The following is a 13,823-nucleotide window of genomic DNA, read 5'->3' as shown; positions in this document are numbered from 1 at the left end:
CAGATACGTGAATAGTACATGAGTGGATATTCAGTGTATCTGCTGTTAAGACTTCATGATGTGGGGGCGGAAGGTACTAGAAAAATTACATCTAACATGGCTCCTCAGACTGAGAAAACGCTAGGAAATAATGCACAATCCCGTGAAGTTTATTCAATTGAAGATTTTTAAACATCAGTTTCAATACACAACCAGAATTACCGTGAAATTTCTGTAAATGAGCAGAAACTCTGGGTTTTCTGAGCCAGTGTTTTTATAATTCATGTTCATCAACTCTGCAAAATGAGGGACTCAGACTTGAAAAACACGTTCAGCACGTCCATTTCCATTCTTCAGGCAAACGATAGACCACCTGCATGTACCGTTCCAACAAAAGCGGGTTCTCGATGCCCCATACGGGCAGCCTGACCTCGCCCTGTCTCAACCATTCATGAAAAGGTGGCTGTCCTAACCGCTCCCCCCCAAGGCCCCCCGGAGCTCTGTTTTAATCACAGAGTTCTCTTGCCCAAAACAAGCTTAACTTAAACTCCAAATACTAAAACTCTTTCCAAACAATTCAACACGACATTTACTCTTATAACAACTATGGTTATTTATAAAGGCACAGAATCATGAGGGAGAAAGGCAACTATTTTTTTTCTTAAATATCTGCCAATTCCCAATGTCTGATAAGCCCTTCTGCCATGAAATTCTTCTACTCAAGATAAACCTCTCATTGCAACTAAAATCTTTTGGATGAAGGGTCCTCAAATTAATTATGAAACCAATATCCTCTGACTCTGGGACGGGAAACGATAAAAAAATTACCACAAAGCCTTGCTTGTTGATAGTGCTTTCTAATGTCCTGGTAGGCGGTCCTGGAGTAAATGAGGACTCCTTGTCAACTGTCTCCCCACCTTATGTGACTGATGGTCGTGCCCCCACTCTGCGAAGTAAAATGACCAGGAATACTTAGATAGGTGTGCTAATCCCCGCAATGGGAGGCTGCACCACCACACGTCCCCTCTGGGGGGACAAGATGACCTTCTGCCTCCCTGAGGACCCACTTCGTCACCTGACCACACTAAGGGGGGAGGCCAGGAAGGAAGGTGGAAGAAGGCTGCCTGAGGAATCCTCACTTTGCCCACTTGCTCTTAACACTGACTGCATGTAGAATTGGAACCCGCAAGCTGCCCCTACATGAAGCTAAAATAATCCCAGTTTTATGACCTCTATCCCTTACTTTAAAAATTGACGCTCTCCTTTAAAACTAGTATTTGTCTCCTTAAAAAGCATCAGGCAAAATAAATACGTATGTACTCTTTAATTAATTTATTTTGAGAGAGAGAGAGAACACACACAAACTGAGTAAGGAACAGAGAGAGAGAAAGGAAGAGAGAAGCGGGACTCACCCGACGCAGGGCTCGAACTCACGAAAACTACGAGATCATGACCTGAGCTGAAGCCAGGTGCTTCAAGACTGAGCCACCCAGGTGCCCATACGTACTTTTTAGATTTCACCGGGATGTACTTGGCAAAATCCACCAGGAAGCACTCCGCCAGGTGATGGTCGGCCGAAGACACAAGGGACTTAATGACAGCCCTGCACCAGCGCTTCAGTTCCTGGCAGTAAACCACACAGACCTACGAAGTAAACGGTGTGAAGACCTCAAGTCATGGGGGACAACGGAAGGTGCTCCCAAACCATCTCCACCCACACCCTACCTCACAGAAAGGCGTGTGTGGAGGCGGGGCTGCCACACTAACCCCCCCTGGGCGGGAAATAGGAACACAGGGCACCCCAATCCTTTTTCATTGCTTCTCTTACTACAGTTTGACTCCTTAACTGAGGACAATTTTTTTTGAAAGTCAAATAAGGAGAATGCACTGCTTTGCCTTCTCAAATCGGAAACAAAGCATACAAATAATGGTCAGTGACGTGGCTAGACCCCCCATGACACCGCACCCCAGGCTCGGCTTCCCCATCCTGCTCCCCTGGGGCTTTTCCTGCTCACCAACAGTTGTTTACTCTCTGTCACAACTGAACGTTGACTCCAGGACCCTATGGACGCCTGTCTTCTGTCCCGCCATGTTCCTGGCACCTAGAACAGTGCCTGTGACGCACAAAGTCTTCGAAAACCACCTAAATGCCTGCAGCTTGTTTTTAGGGAAACTGCCCTGCAGGAGTAACAGCCGCCTGGCACCCCGAACGTCCCCAGGACTGCCTGGCCAGAGCAGACTCGACTGCAACCCAGACAAGCAAACCAGATGCTGACCACAGGCTCGCGAGGGGCCCAACGGGGAAGACGTGAGCCAACAGAGACTGCTGCCCTCGGGAACTGGGCCGGACGCTAGATGCAGCCACCCTGCAAGGGCTGGCTTCTCAGGAGCCTCACAGGATTCCAAAGCCAAAGGACTCAAGAGAAATCTTGCAAAAGGACGGAGAATATTTCTGTTTAACGCTTAGGTCAAAGCAACTTGTAGGAATGGTGTAAACAGTTAATAGTTGACACAGCTAGTCAGCTTTGACCTGGCGACTCACAGGGCTTCTGCTAGCCCGAAGTGGGGTAACTGAAGCATCAGGAACAGGGATTACTACTGATGAATACATTAAAACCCATGAGTTCAATACAGTACTTAAGGGGCGCCTGGGTGGCTCAGTCGGTTAGGCGTCCGACTTCGGCTCAGGTCATGATCTCACAGTTTGTGGGTTTGAGCCCCGCGTCGGGCTCTGTGCTGACTGCTCAGATCCTGTGTCTCCATCTCTCTCTGACCCTCCCCTCCTCATGCTGTCGCTGTCTCTCTCTCTCTCAGAAATAAAAAATTAAAAAAAAAATTTTTTTTTTAAATACAGTACTTAAAAAATGAAAAGAAGGAGAGAAAAACAACATAAATCTCTGACACTGGTGTATGTAACTGGGCACAAATCACTAGGCGGAAGGCAGAACACTGGGAAGGAAAAGAATTAAGCAACTTTCCTACCTTTCCAGCAGGAACTGTACTACTTCAGGGTCACTGAACCATCTTAATAGGGGAGAGAAAGTTCTCTGCAGATGAATTCGGACTCATGAATACAGAAAGAATGTGAAAAGGACCATTTTGCAAGCTCAACTGGAAGGGCTGATTCCGGCCGTGCTGGTCACCGTGTGGTGCTGTCAGTCAGGGCAAGAAGAGCTGTCAGGCAGACCCCACCCGGAGGGAAGGCTCAGGCTGTCACCGTCTGAATCTGCTGGTCTTCACCCAAAGTGAGATTACTTCCAAAGTCAATGCAGGATGAAGCTCTCAGTCCCAATCACTCTGACAGGGGTCGGAGGGAGGGGAGGAGGAGGAAGTAACCCTAAATCTAATCAAAGCTTTATCTTTAACTAACAGTCCACATAAAACACAGGGGAAGGAGTGGGGCGCCTGGGTGGCTTAGTCGGTTGAGCGTCCGACTTTCGCTTAGGTCATGATCTCGTGGTTCGTGGGTTCGAGCCCTATGTCGGGCTCTGTGCTGACTGCCAGCTCAGAGCCTGGAGCCTGTTTCAGAGTCTGTCACTCCCTCTCTCTCTGACCCTCCCCTGCTCATGCTGTCTCTCTCTCTTTCCTAGAAATGGATAAAACATTAAAAAAAACAAACAGAGGGGAAGGAGGGAAAGTTCACCACCACCACAAGAAGGCACTCAGGCTACCCAAATTGTGGAATATTTTGAAAGGGCAATTGACCGGGTTTCATTTCTTCAACAAGTCAGTAGTATGGAGAAAAAAAAATGTTATTACTGATGGATTTTTTTTGGAAGGGGGAAGGAATTCAAATTATTTCTAATTTTTCTCATAGTTTATAAATCTTTTCCTGTCATGCTATTACAAAAATTCAAACTCTCCTGAAAAATGACTGATATGTAGAGAGAATCAATGAGCCTGGGAGCCAATGTCAAGAAAGGAAGGAGGGGCCGTGACTTCAAGTGAGGAAAATAAACAAGGGTGAGTTGGTCAAAGTCATGAGCAGCAAAAGAGAGGCATTACCCTAGACCAAAAACTCCCATGCCCTCTTGCCTGGGCCCTTACACCTGTGATGGATTTGGAATCCATTGGCTCCCTGCCCCCAGGAGGACCACCCCAATGCCCCAATTTGGATGACATTTCATCTCCTGATGCCCCACATGAACCTTCAACAACCTCCGCTTTCCAGGACCAGCCTGAATCTTGTGCAGCCGGAAGAACCTAACACAAGGCAATGATTATAAGCAATTAAAATACGCTAAAAGCTTGTATCCACAAACCAGTGTACATTTCAAGTAGTAGTTCAAGACACAGTGCTTAAAGCACATTAGATACATACCTGCCCTTCTTCCAACATTAACGGCTTTATTTCTATATCTTGATACATGCTATTATAGAAGTCATTCATGGCACTATTTAGTTTTTGATAATCAACTTCATGATCTAAAAAGGGACTACATCCTTTTATAATAACCCAGAAGCATCCCGGATCTTCAATCTGTAAAAATTGTAAAAGACAAACAAAACAATGCATGATTTAAAAGTAAAGCCATAAAATAATAAACCTTAGAAGCATGGTAACTGTTATTAACTTACATGATCTAACAAATTCTTGATGCGTATCTCTGTCTTAAATAGTCACACCAAAGGCAAAAGATAAAAGACCCTTTACATATAGATCAACTCATTACGCTGTACACCTCAAACTTACAGAATGTTATATGTCAATTATATTTCAATAAAGCTGGGAAAAAAAGGTATAAGATGCAAAGATAAAATCCTAAAACACATAAAAATAAAAAAACACCGGGGCGCCTGGGTGGCTTAGTTGGTTAAGCGTCCAACTTTTGCTTAGGTCATGATCTCGCGGTTCGTGGGTTCGAGCCCCGCGTCGGGCTCTGTGCTGACTGCCAGCTCAGAGCCTGGAGACTGTTTCAGAGTCTGTGTCTCCCTCTCTCTCTGACCCTCCCCTGCTCACGCTGTCTCTCTCTCTCTCTCTCCTAGAAATAAATAAAAATATTAAAAAATAAATTAAAAAATTTAAAAAAATTAAAAAACACACAACCAGTAATATGTAGTTTTTAATTATGTGCCATGAGTCAAAAAGCAAACTGAGATCAATCCCCTCGATCTCCTATATTTTTTAAATATTTGCAATAAAAAAACAAAAGCAAGGTTCCAAATAATGTTCACCATACGCTGTCTTTTGTAAGAAAGAGAAAGAAATAGGAATACATCTATATTCTGCTCATATTAAAAGGAAGAAATGACAGCAGATAAACCAGAACAGATACAAGTCATTACCTACAAGAAGCCAGGAAGAGAAGGGACAGGGATGAAAGTCAGACTATCTGAATGTATCTAGTTATAGATCAGTGTTCTTAGAAACCAAGATGTTCATTGTTAGAGAGAAGACACAAACATAAAATGAAAAGTTAAATTTGAATTGAGGGGGACCTGGGTGGCTCAGTTAAGCGTCCGACTCTTGGTTTCGGCTCAGGTCATGATCTCACAGTTCGTTGAGTTTGAGCCCTGTGTTGGGCTCTGAGCTGCCAGTGCTGAGACTGCTTGGGATCCCTCTCTCTGCCTCTTTCCTGCTCTTTCTCTTTCTCAAAATATATCAACTTTAGGATAAATAAATAAATTTGAATTGAAGTATCAATAGGAACTCACAACTTCTAAAATATACTTATTTCCTAACTCTGCCTACTGAAATGGCTAGAGCAATGACTTCCCAAGACGCTGTTGTTGTTTTACATGTTTTTATTTATTCTTAAGAAAGAGAGCAAGAGTGGGTGAGGGGCAGAGCGAGAGAGGGACACAGAATTTGAAGCAGGCTCCAGGCTCTGAGCTGTCAGCACAGAGCCTGACATGGGGCTCGAACTCACAAGCCATGAGATCATGACCTGAGCCGAAGTTGGTCTCTTAACGGACTGAGCCACCCAGGCGCCCCTCCCCCCAAGACTTTGGATCCTAGGTACTAGATGGCAGGAATACAGGTGTTCACTTCAAACGTTCTCTTTTTATAAATGTTTGACTATTTTAATAGTAAATTGTTGGAAAAAAGAACAGAGAGAGGGCCATTCTGGCTCCAGTTCATGGCAGAATAGTTTACAAGGACTAACCCCCTACAAGCAACAATGAGAAGCCCTAGAAAAAAACCACAAAATAACAATTTGAAGGCCCTGGAGAGACTAGACACGGAGGGACTGGATGCCTGCCAGGCGACACGGAGGGACTGGATGCCTGCCAGGCGGGGTACATCTTGGGTGAGATCCATGTTTGGGTACAGCTTTCCAGCCCAGGCTGAGGGGCTACGACACAGGCAGAAAGCCACAGTGTGGGGCATGAGGAAGCAGAGAATGGAGTTTGGGGCTCCAGGAGTAGCTGTAAGTTTAGGGAGAAATTCTGAATGCGCCGCACTGGGCAGAGCCAAGTCCTTGGCAAGGCTGCATCACCCAGGTGAGAGCCCAGCAGCCCAGAGAAAAGCAACCATTATAGGGCGGACAGGAACACCACAGGTTTAGCTGCTGCCTGTGAGAACTGCACACTCTTGCATGTGACACCCCCTAATCTCTGTACTGGGAGGCGTGTCCCGAGGACGATCCCAGTCCCTGTAAGATGCCTGCCTGGGGAACCCCAAGGCTGCCAGGGCAACTCACGGTCTGCTGTAGCCAACCTCCCACAGAGCCGCTCCACCTCCCTTCCTGTGAGCATTTCCTAAAGAGGGCCTACAGGTGCCCGTCCTTCCTGTCCCCTTGAGATGTGCACGCCTCTCCCACTGCTCAGGAGTCTTTCTCGAGGACTCGAAAGCCATTCCTGTGACCTGGAATCAGCCAGGAGGCAGGGACAGAAGCCTCCTTCCTGGGCTAGCAGACATGCTGGCCTAATCACAGGACGCTGACCAGCCCTGGGTTGGTTTTCACAGGAGCCCCTCCCCTCCTCTTCCTCTGCCTTCCTTTACAGAGCTCGGCCACCACTGCCCTTCCCCAGCTCCTTCACAGCCAGCAGCCAAGGCTCTAACTACTGTTGGCCCTTGTCCCTGGCACCCATCACAGGAAAGCGTCTGTGGCACCAGTCCTGCCAAATTAAAGAGGCTTGGTAGGCACCGCAGGCCCTCCACAGAGCCCCCTGACGTGTCACGCCTAAGAATGCAAGACCACGCTTTCGGGCAAAGTAAAACATGGCCTAGCAGTAAGGGCCAAAGCAAACAGGTGCTTGAAAAGCATAAACCAAGCCTCCCAGAGGGAGGACAGAGCAAGTGCCTAAGGCACAGGTCAACACACTTTAGCAGAACCACAATATCCAGGGCAGCAATTACCAGCCATGTAAAGAGTCGAATAGGTGGTATGTGGCCAAGGAAAACAACACTGAGTAGAAGAAAGTGAAGCCAAGACTGCCCAGGTGTTGACATGAACTGGCAAGGACTTAAAAGGAGCTGTTATACAGTCAGTTGAGCGTCCAGCCTCGGCACAGGTCATGATCTCATGGTTTGTGGGTTCGAGCCCCACATTGGGCTCTGTGCTGACAGCCCAGAGCCTGGAGCCTGCTTCGGATTCTGTGTCTCTCTCCTTCTCTGCCCTTCCCCTGCTCATCTGCGTCTCCCTCTACCTCTCAAAAAAAATAAAATAAACATTAAGAAAAAAAGCACCTGTTTTAAATATGCACAACAACTTAAAGATAAGATGGTTATACTGCGTTTGTTTTCTCAAGAGAAGAATCTCATGTAAAAAATAGAAACTACTAACAAAAAAACCCTTTCGAAAAGGTTAATTCCAGACCTAAAAAGTAAAACATACAAAAAAAAATTTACTAGTGGCCTGCTCAGGACAACCATTCAACACCATACTAGAGGTGCTTGTTGGTATAATATGATGAGAAAAAGATTTTCAGGAAGATTGGAAATGAAGAAAGAAAACTGTCTCTATTCACAAACAAGAACATCTACATAGAAAATCCTAAAGAATCTACCAAAAATATATTAGAGCCAGTAAGCGGCTGTAACGAGGTTCCAGGGTACAAGGTCAAATAATAAATTCAATTGTACATCATACTCCAGCAATGAAAACTGGAGATGTAACTTTTATTTTTTTATTTTTTTATTTTTTTTTAATATTTTTATTTATTTCTAGGAGAGAGAGAGACAGCGTGAGCAGGGGAGGGTCAGAGAGAGAGGGAGTCACAGACTGAAGCAGGCTCCAGGCTCTGAGCTGGCAGTCAGCACAGAGCCCGACGCGGGGCTTGAACCCACGAACCGCGAGATCATGACCTAAGCGAAAGTCGGACGCTTAACCGACTAAGCCACCCAGGCGCAGCTGGAGATGTAACTTCTAAAAAGTGCACCAAAAAACAGGAATTACTGAAATGAATTTAACAAAATATGTGCAAAATGTGTGTTGAAAGGTATACAAACTAATGAACTAGATCAAGGAAGACCTTTAATGCCAATATACAGTGTTCACTGATAAGATGTTAAAGTTCTCCTCAATGATCTATAAATACAACTCCATTCCATCAGAAATTGAGAAATTGCTGAACTCATTATGAAATTCTTATTAGAAAGGCAAAGGAACTAGAATGGTCCAAATAATTCTGAAAAATAACAAGAGTGTTGGAAGATTTGAACCATCCGATTTCGAGACTTACCATAAAGCCACAGTAATCAGAACAATGTGACACTGGAGAAAGCACAGACACATAAAACAAAAGAAGAGAAATAGACCCACACATGATCAATTAAGTTTCAATAAAGGCACAAAACCAATTTACTAGAGAAAGGGTAGTTTTGTAACAAATGATACTAGAACAATTAGGTATCCATATGCACAAAAGTCAACTTTGATCCATTCCTTGTACCAATACAAAAATTAACTCAGATAAATCATATATCTAAAATATAAAAACTGTTAAACTTCTCAAAGAATACATGGGGGAAGGGTACCTGGGTGGTTCAGCCAGTTAATGTCTGACTCTTGGTTTCGGCTAAGTTCATGATTTCAATGACCGTGATTTTGTGGGTTTGAACCCTGCATCGGGCTCCGTGCTAACAATGTGGAGTCTGCTTAGGATTCTCTCCCTCTCTCTCTCTGCTCTTCCTCTGCTTGCTCTCTCTGTCTCTCTCAAAACTGAATCAACTTAAAAAAAATTTTTTTTTAATTTAAAAGAATACACGGGAAAATCTTTGTGAATCTTTGTTAGGCAAAGATTTCTTAGATATAACACCAAGAGTATAATTTGTATGAGCCAAAATTGATAAATGGACTTAATCCAAATTAAAAACTAATGCTCTTTTTTTTTTTAAGTTTTTATTTATATCTTGAGAGAGAGTGTGTATGCACACAAGCAGGGAAGGGGCAGGGGGAGAGAAAGTGAAAGGGAGTGAAACTGAGCGAAAGAGAGAGAGAGAGAGGGACCAAGACCAAAGCAGGCCCCTCACTGTCAGTGCAAAGCCCAACACAGGGCTCGATCTCATGAACTGTGAGATCACAACTTGAGTCAAAATCAAGAGTTGGAACCTTGACCAACTGAGCCCCACCGGGCACCCCAAAAACTTCTGTTCATTGAAAGATATTGCTAAGCAGAAGAAAAGCCATAAACTGGGAGAAAATATTTGCAAATCACATCCAACAAAGAACTTCATCCACCATACATAAACTCTAAAAACTCCCTAAGAAAACAACCAATTAGAAAAATGGACAGATATGAACAGACACTTGACCAAAATAGACTGAAGGACAGCAAACAAGCACCTGAAAAGGTGATTAACATATCACCTGTCATTAGAAGATGCACATTAAAATCACAATAAGATACCATTATACACCAAACATTACCAGAATGGCTAAAATTTATAAAACTGACCATTTCACGGGCTGGTGAGGATGCAGAGAAACTAGAACTTTTTTTTTTTTTTTAAGATTTTATGTTTAAGTAATTTCTACATCCAATGTGGGGCTCGAACTCTCAGCCTCAAGATCGAGAGTCACCCAATCAACCAAATGAGCCGGCCAGTTGCCACGCAACTAGAACACTTCTACGTTGCTGATGGGAATGTAAAATGGTATGTGACTGTAGAAAATTTTCTCATGAAGTTAAACAGACAGGTAATCTAAACCTATTTATCTATGAAATGAAACGTGTTCACACAAAAACTTACATGAAAAGATTACACCAGTGTTATTCATAATCCCCCCAAGCTCTATAAACAACTTGAGTGGCCTTCAACTGGTGCCTACACAAACTGTTGCATATCCATACAAAGGACCACTACTCAGCAGTAAAAAGGTTAGACATTATGATTCATGCAACAAGCCAGGCAGTCTCACAGGTATTGTGCTAAGTCAGGGAAGCCAGACTCAGAGGCTACATCCTACTGCATGATTCCATGTGCATGTTTCCATTTTCACAACGTTCTGGAAAAGGCGAAACTAACAGGGTAAAAAACCATGGCTGCAAAGGATTAGGAGTGCGGCAAAGAAAGAACTACAAAGGAACAGGAGGTAATGGACGGGGGAGGGAACTGCTCTCCATTGTGACTGTAGTGATTACAGGACTGTCTGCATTTTTCAAAATGCCACAGAATTCTAACAATTAGAATTTAAATTAAAACTTGAAAAAAATGTCATGGGATTCTACAGGAAAAATAATGTATTTTACTACATAGAAATCATACCTCAATTTAAAACAGCTTATGGGTTAAAAAAAGATGTGAATCAAGTATGGCAAAATGTTAAAAGATCTGACAAAGCTCAGTGGTGGATGTCCAGGTGTTTGTGATTTTTTTTTTATAAAATACTTTGTATGTCCAGAATATTCCTTAATAAAAAGTCAGATTTCTAAATTATTTTTAATCACAAGTAATGATTTTTTTTTCAGCTTCTTGTCCTCTGATATGAAATCATCTTTACAGTATTTTTACTAAAAACGCGTAAACAGGGGCGCCTGGGTGGCTCAGTCAGTTAAGCGTCTGACTTCAGCTCAGGTCATGATTTCACAGTCCATGGGTTCCAGCCCCACACCAGGCTCTGTGAAGACAGATTGGAGCCTGCTTCAGATTCTGTGTCTCCCTCTCTCTCTGCCCCTCTCCCACTTTTGCTCTCTTTCAAAAATACATGCTAAAAAAACATTTTTTTTAAATTAAGGCCTCCTTTGAAGTGTTTCATGTTTTAAAAAAAAAAAAGGCTGACTCTAAAACAAAAAAATGTAGGCCAGGCTCAGTTTTACCAGCCAGGAGATCACGTGCTTTGCTAGGAGAGGCCGGGCTCAGTAGGTTGGGGAGCTCCCCACCTCTGACACTAGCTGCTTCTGGCCAGGGTTCTAAAGCAATACCACCCACACTGCAATCACCAGTCTTGCACATTTCCCTCCCTGCATGGCTGTTTCATTTCCAATAGAAAAAATATCATCTATTGGGGTACCCGGGTGGCTCAGTTCGTTGTGTCCAAATCTCCATCTCAGCTCAGTTTTGTGAGCTTGAGCCCTGCACCTGGCTCTGCGCTGATAGTGTGGAGCCTGCTTGGGATTCTCACTCTCCCCCTCTCTCTGCCCTCCCTCAAAATAAATAAATGAACTTTAAAATCAGTGTAATCTTAAAAAATATATATATATATTCTTAAATCTTAAAATTTATACACACACAATTTTGGTCCATTTTTTTCCTCCGTTACTCCTACCATTCAAACTTGAGTAATTTTACTCAAGAAAAAGCAAGAGTCCTTTTTCTGGCAGTGAGGACTAAGTATTTCACATCACAAATTAATAGGATTTAACCGAATTAGGTGTGCTCTACAATATTTCTTAGGAATGGTTAACTCCTCTTTCCTACATTATTTCCTACTTTATTTATTTCTCTTTACTTTTACATACCCAGGTAACAATGTAAGGAGGGTCTTGTTTCCCACATTCAATAACGCGTATGTTCGTGGATTCCACGGACAGTACTGAAATCATTTATGTGAGCCAGCAGACAGCTGTTCTTCCCACATTAGTGACGTCACAGCCTCCAGCATTCAGAATGTCACCCATTTCACCCATGGTTAGCTTCTGCCACCCCTCCTGCAGAAGCTGTCCACTTAAAAGGTCTACGCCCGGCTGTCCAGAAACACAGCTTGACTGCAGGGCCAAGGGCCCTGGGGCTTTTCCTGTGCCAATCACTGGCGTATCAAGGATGTCCTGGCTAGTTCTTTTGTCCTGCAGACCCTCTGGGAGAAAAAGCCCAGGTACACCATTCCCACAGCATCCCACTGCACTGTCCCTGATATAACGGCACATTGGGCTGCTTTCTTAATACTTAATACGTATTCTTTTTTTTTTTTTAATAGTTTTAATAGTTTATTTTTGAGACAGAGACAGAGCATGAGCGGGGGAGGGGCAGAGAGAGGGAGACACAGGCTCAGGACTGTCAGCACAGAACCCAATGCGAGGCTTGAACCCACAAACTGCAAGATCATGAGCTGAGCCAAAGTCGGATGCTTAACCAACTGAGCCACCCAGGCGCCCCTTAATACGTATTCTTAGTCAACACCTTTGTCTTCATTAGCTTTATCATAACAGGCTTGTAATGCTCGTTGTTTCTATTTCTAAAATCTATGACAATATTAACTGCTAAAATTTAAAAATAATTTTAAGAGTAATTTTAATTGTGCTAAACACCCATAAAATTTGCCATCTTAACGCTGACCGGTGGCATTAACGACATTCCAATTGTCCTGCAACCATCACCACCATCCATTTCCAGAACTCTCTCCAGCTTGCAACACTAAAACTCTGCACCCATTAAACAGTAACTTCCCCTTCCCCCCTTCTCCTCAGCCCCTGGGAAACACCCTCCTACTTTCTGTCTCTATGAATTTAGCTACTCTAGGAACCTCATAGAAGTAGAATCGTACAGCCGTTGTCCTTTTGTATCTGGCTTCACTTAACATCATGTCTTTGAGATCCATCCGTGCTATACCATGTGTCAGAATTGCCTTTTGTTTTAAGGCTGAGTAATATTCCATAGTGTGTGTATATATACACACATATATCTATATGTATCACATTTTGCTTATCCATTCATTTACTGATGGGCAGTTGGGGTAAAAATTTATCCAGCTAAAAGCTAAATTAATCTGGAGAACTACAACTGATACCTTTAACACACTCAGAGAACTACTCCTATATTGTATAGAAAATCTGCTGAGTGTGAACAGGTAAGAACCGTAAGTGTGGGCAGACCAGAGCTAACAGGGTACAGAAAAGGGTTCTTGGATCCAAGAAAGGGGCTGGCTCACAAGCTTGAGGTTCTGCAAATCCAACTCCTGTCAAAATTCTGCCCCAGTGGATTTGCATGGGGGCAGGATCCACATCGCCAGGAGAGCCCTGTCTTTCCAAAAGAGAAATTGGAGATGCCTGTTTAGGACTGGTGATTGAGAAGAGTTTGCCAGTTAGATCTGAAGCCCCTAAAAGTCTTGGAGCAAATCCTCTCTAAAAGTTGGTTAACTTCAAACGTTCCTGAAATCTCCCCGCTCATCTAAATAACACCTAAAACAAGAGACGGAAAGTTGATGGTTTCTAAAAATCCCATGATTTGCTATGTTCCTCTCCTCTGCCCACAGGAGCATTATTTAAAAAAAAAAAAAATGATTTGTATCGGACCGACACCCACTCTTTTTGGTTTGTAAACTCCTCCCTCCAGGTAACCTTGTGAACACGCCCCATCTTCGCTGGCTTCTGCATCCCCAAGCAGCACTCACCTGCAACAGGAAACTGCTGCTGGCCGCAGGCTCGACGCCCCTTCAGCCCCCTCCCAGGACTAAGGATCGGAGCCCCAGGGCGCACGCGTGGGGGTAGCCAGGGCCCCGCGGCGCGAGCGGGAAGAGTTT

General features: G+C 43.8%; 1 protein-coding gene across 1 annotated transcript in view; it reads right to left on the bottom strand.

Moving 5' to 3' along the window:
- TDRD12 (tudor domain containing 12) overlaps positions 1-13,823 on the bottom strand; it is a 73,516-nt gene that overhangs the window by 59,229 nt on the left and 464 nt on the right. Inside the window, exons 2-3 of the mRNA XM_077754642.1 lie at positions 4,301-4,459; positions 1,487-1,623 (exon numbers count right to left, since the gene is read on the bottom strand). Coding sequence (XP_077610768.1) covers positions 1,487-1,623; positions 4,301-4,459 — 296 coding nt within the window. The remainder of the gene's footprint in view (positions 1-1,486; positions 1,624-4,300; positions 4,460-13,823) is intronic.

The sequence above is a fragment of the Crocuta crocuta genome, unplaced genomic scaffold (assembly GCF_008692635.1).
Source record: "Crocuta crocuta isolate KB4526 unplaced genomic scaffold, BGI_CrCroc_1.0 scaffold121, whole genome shotgun sequence".
In the NCBI taxonomy this organism is placed as follows: Eukaryota; Metazoa; Chordata; class Mammalia; order Carnivora; family Hyaenidae; genus Crocuta; species Crocuta crocuta.
Note: the sequence above shows the minus strand (reverse complement) of the source record. Positions and strands in the feature narration are given on the sequence as shown.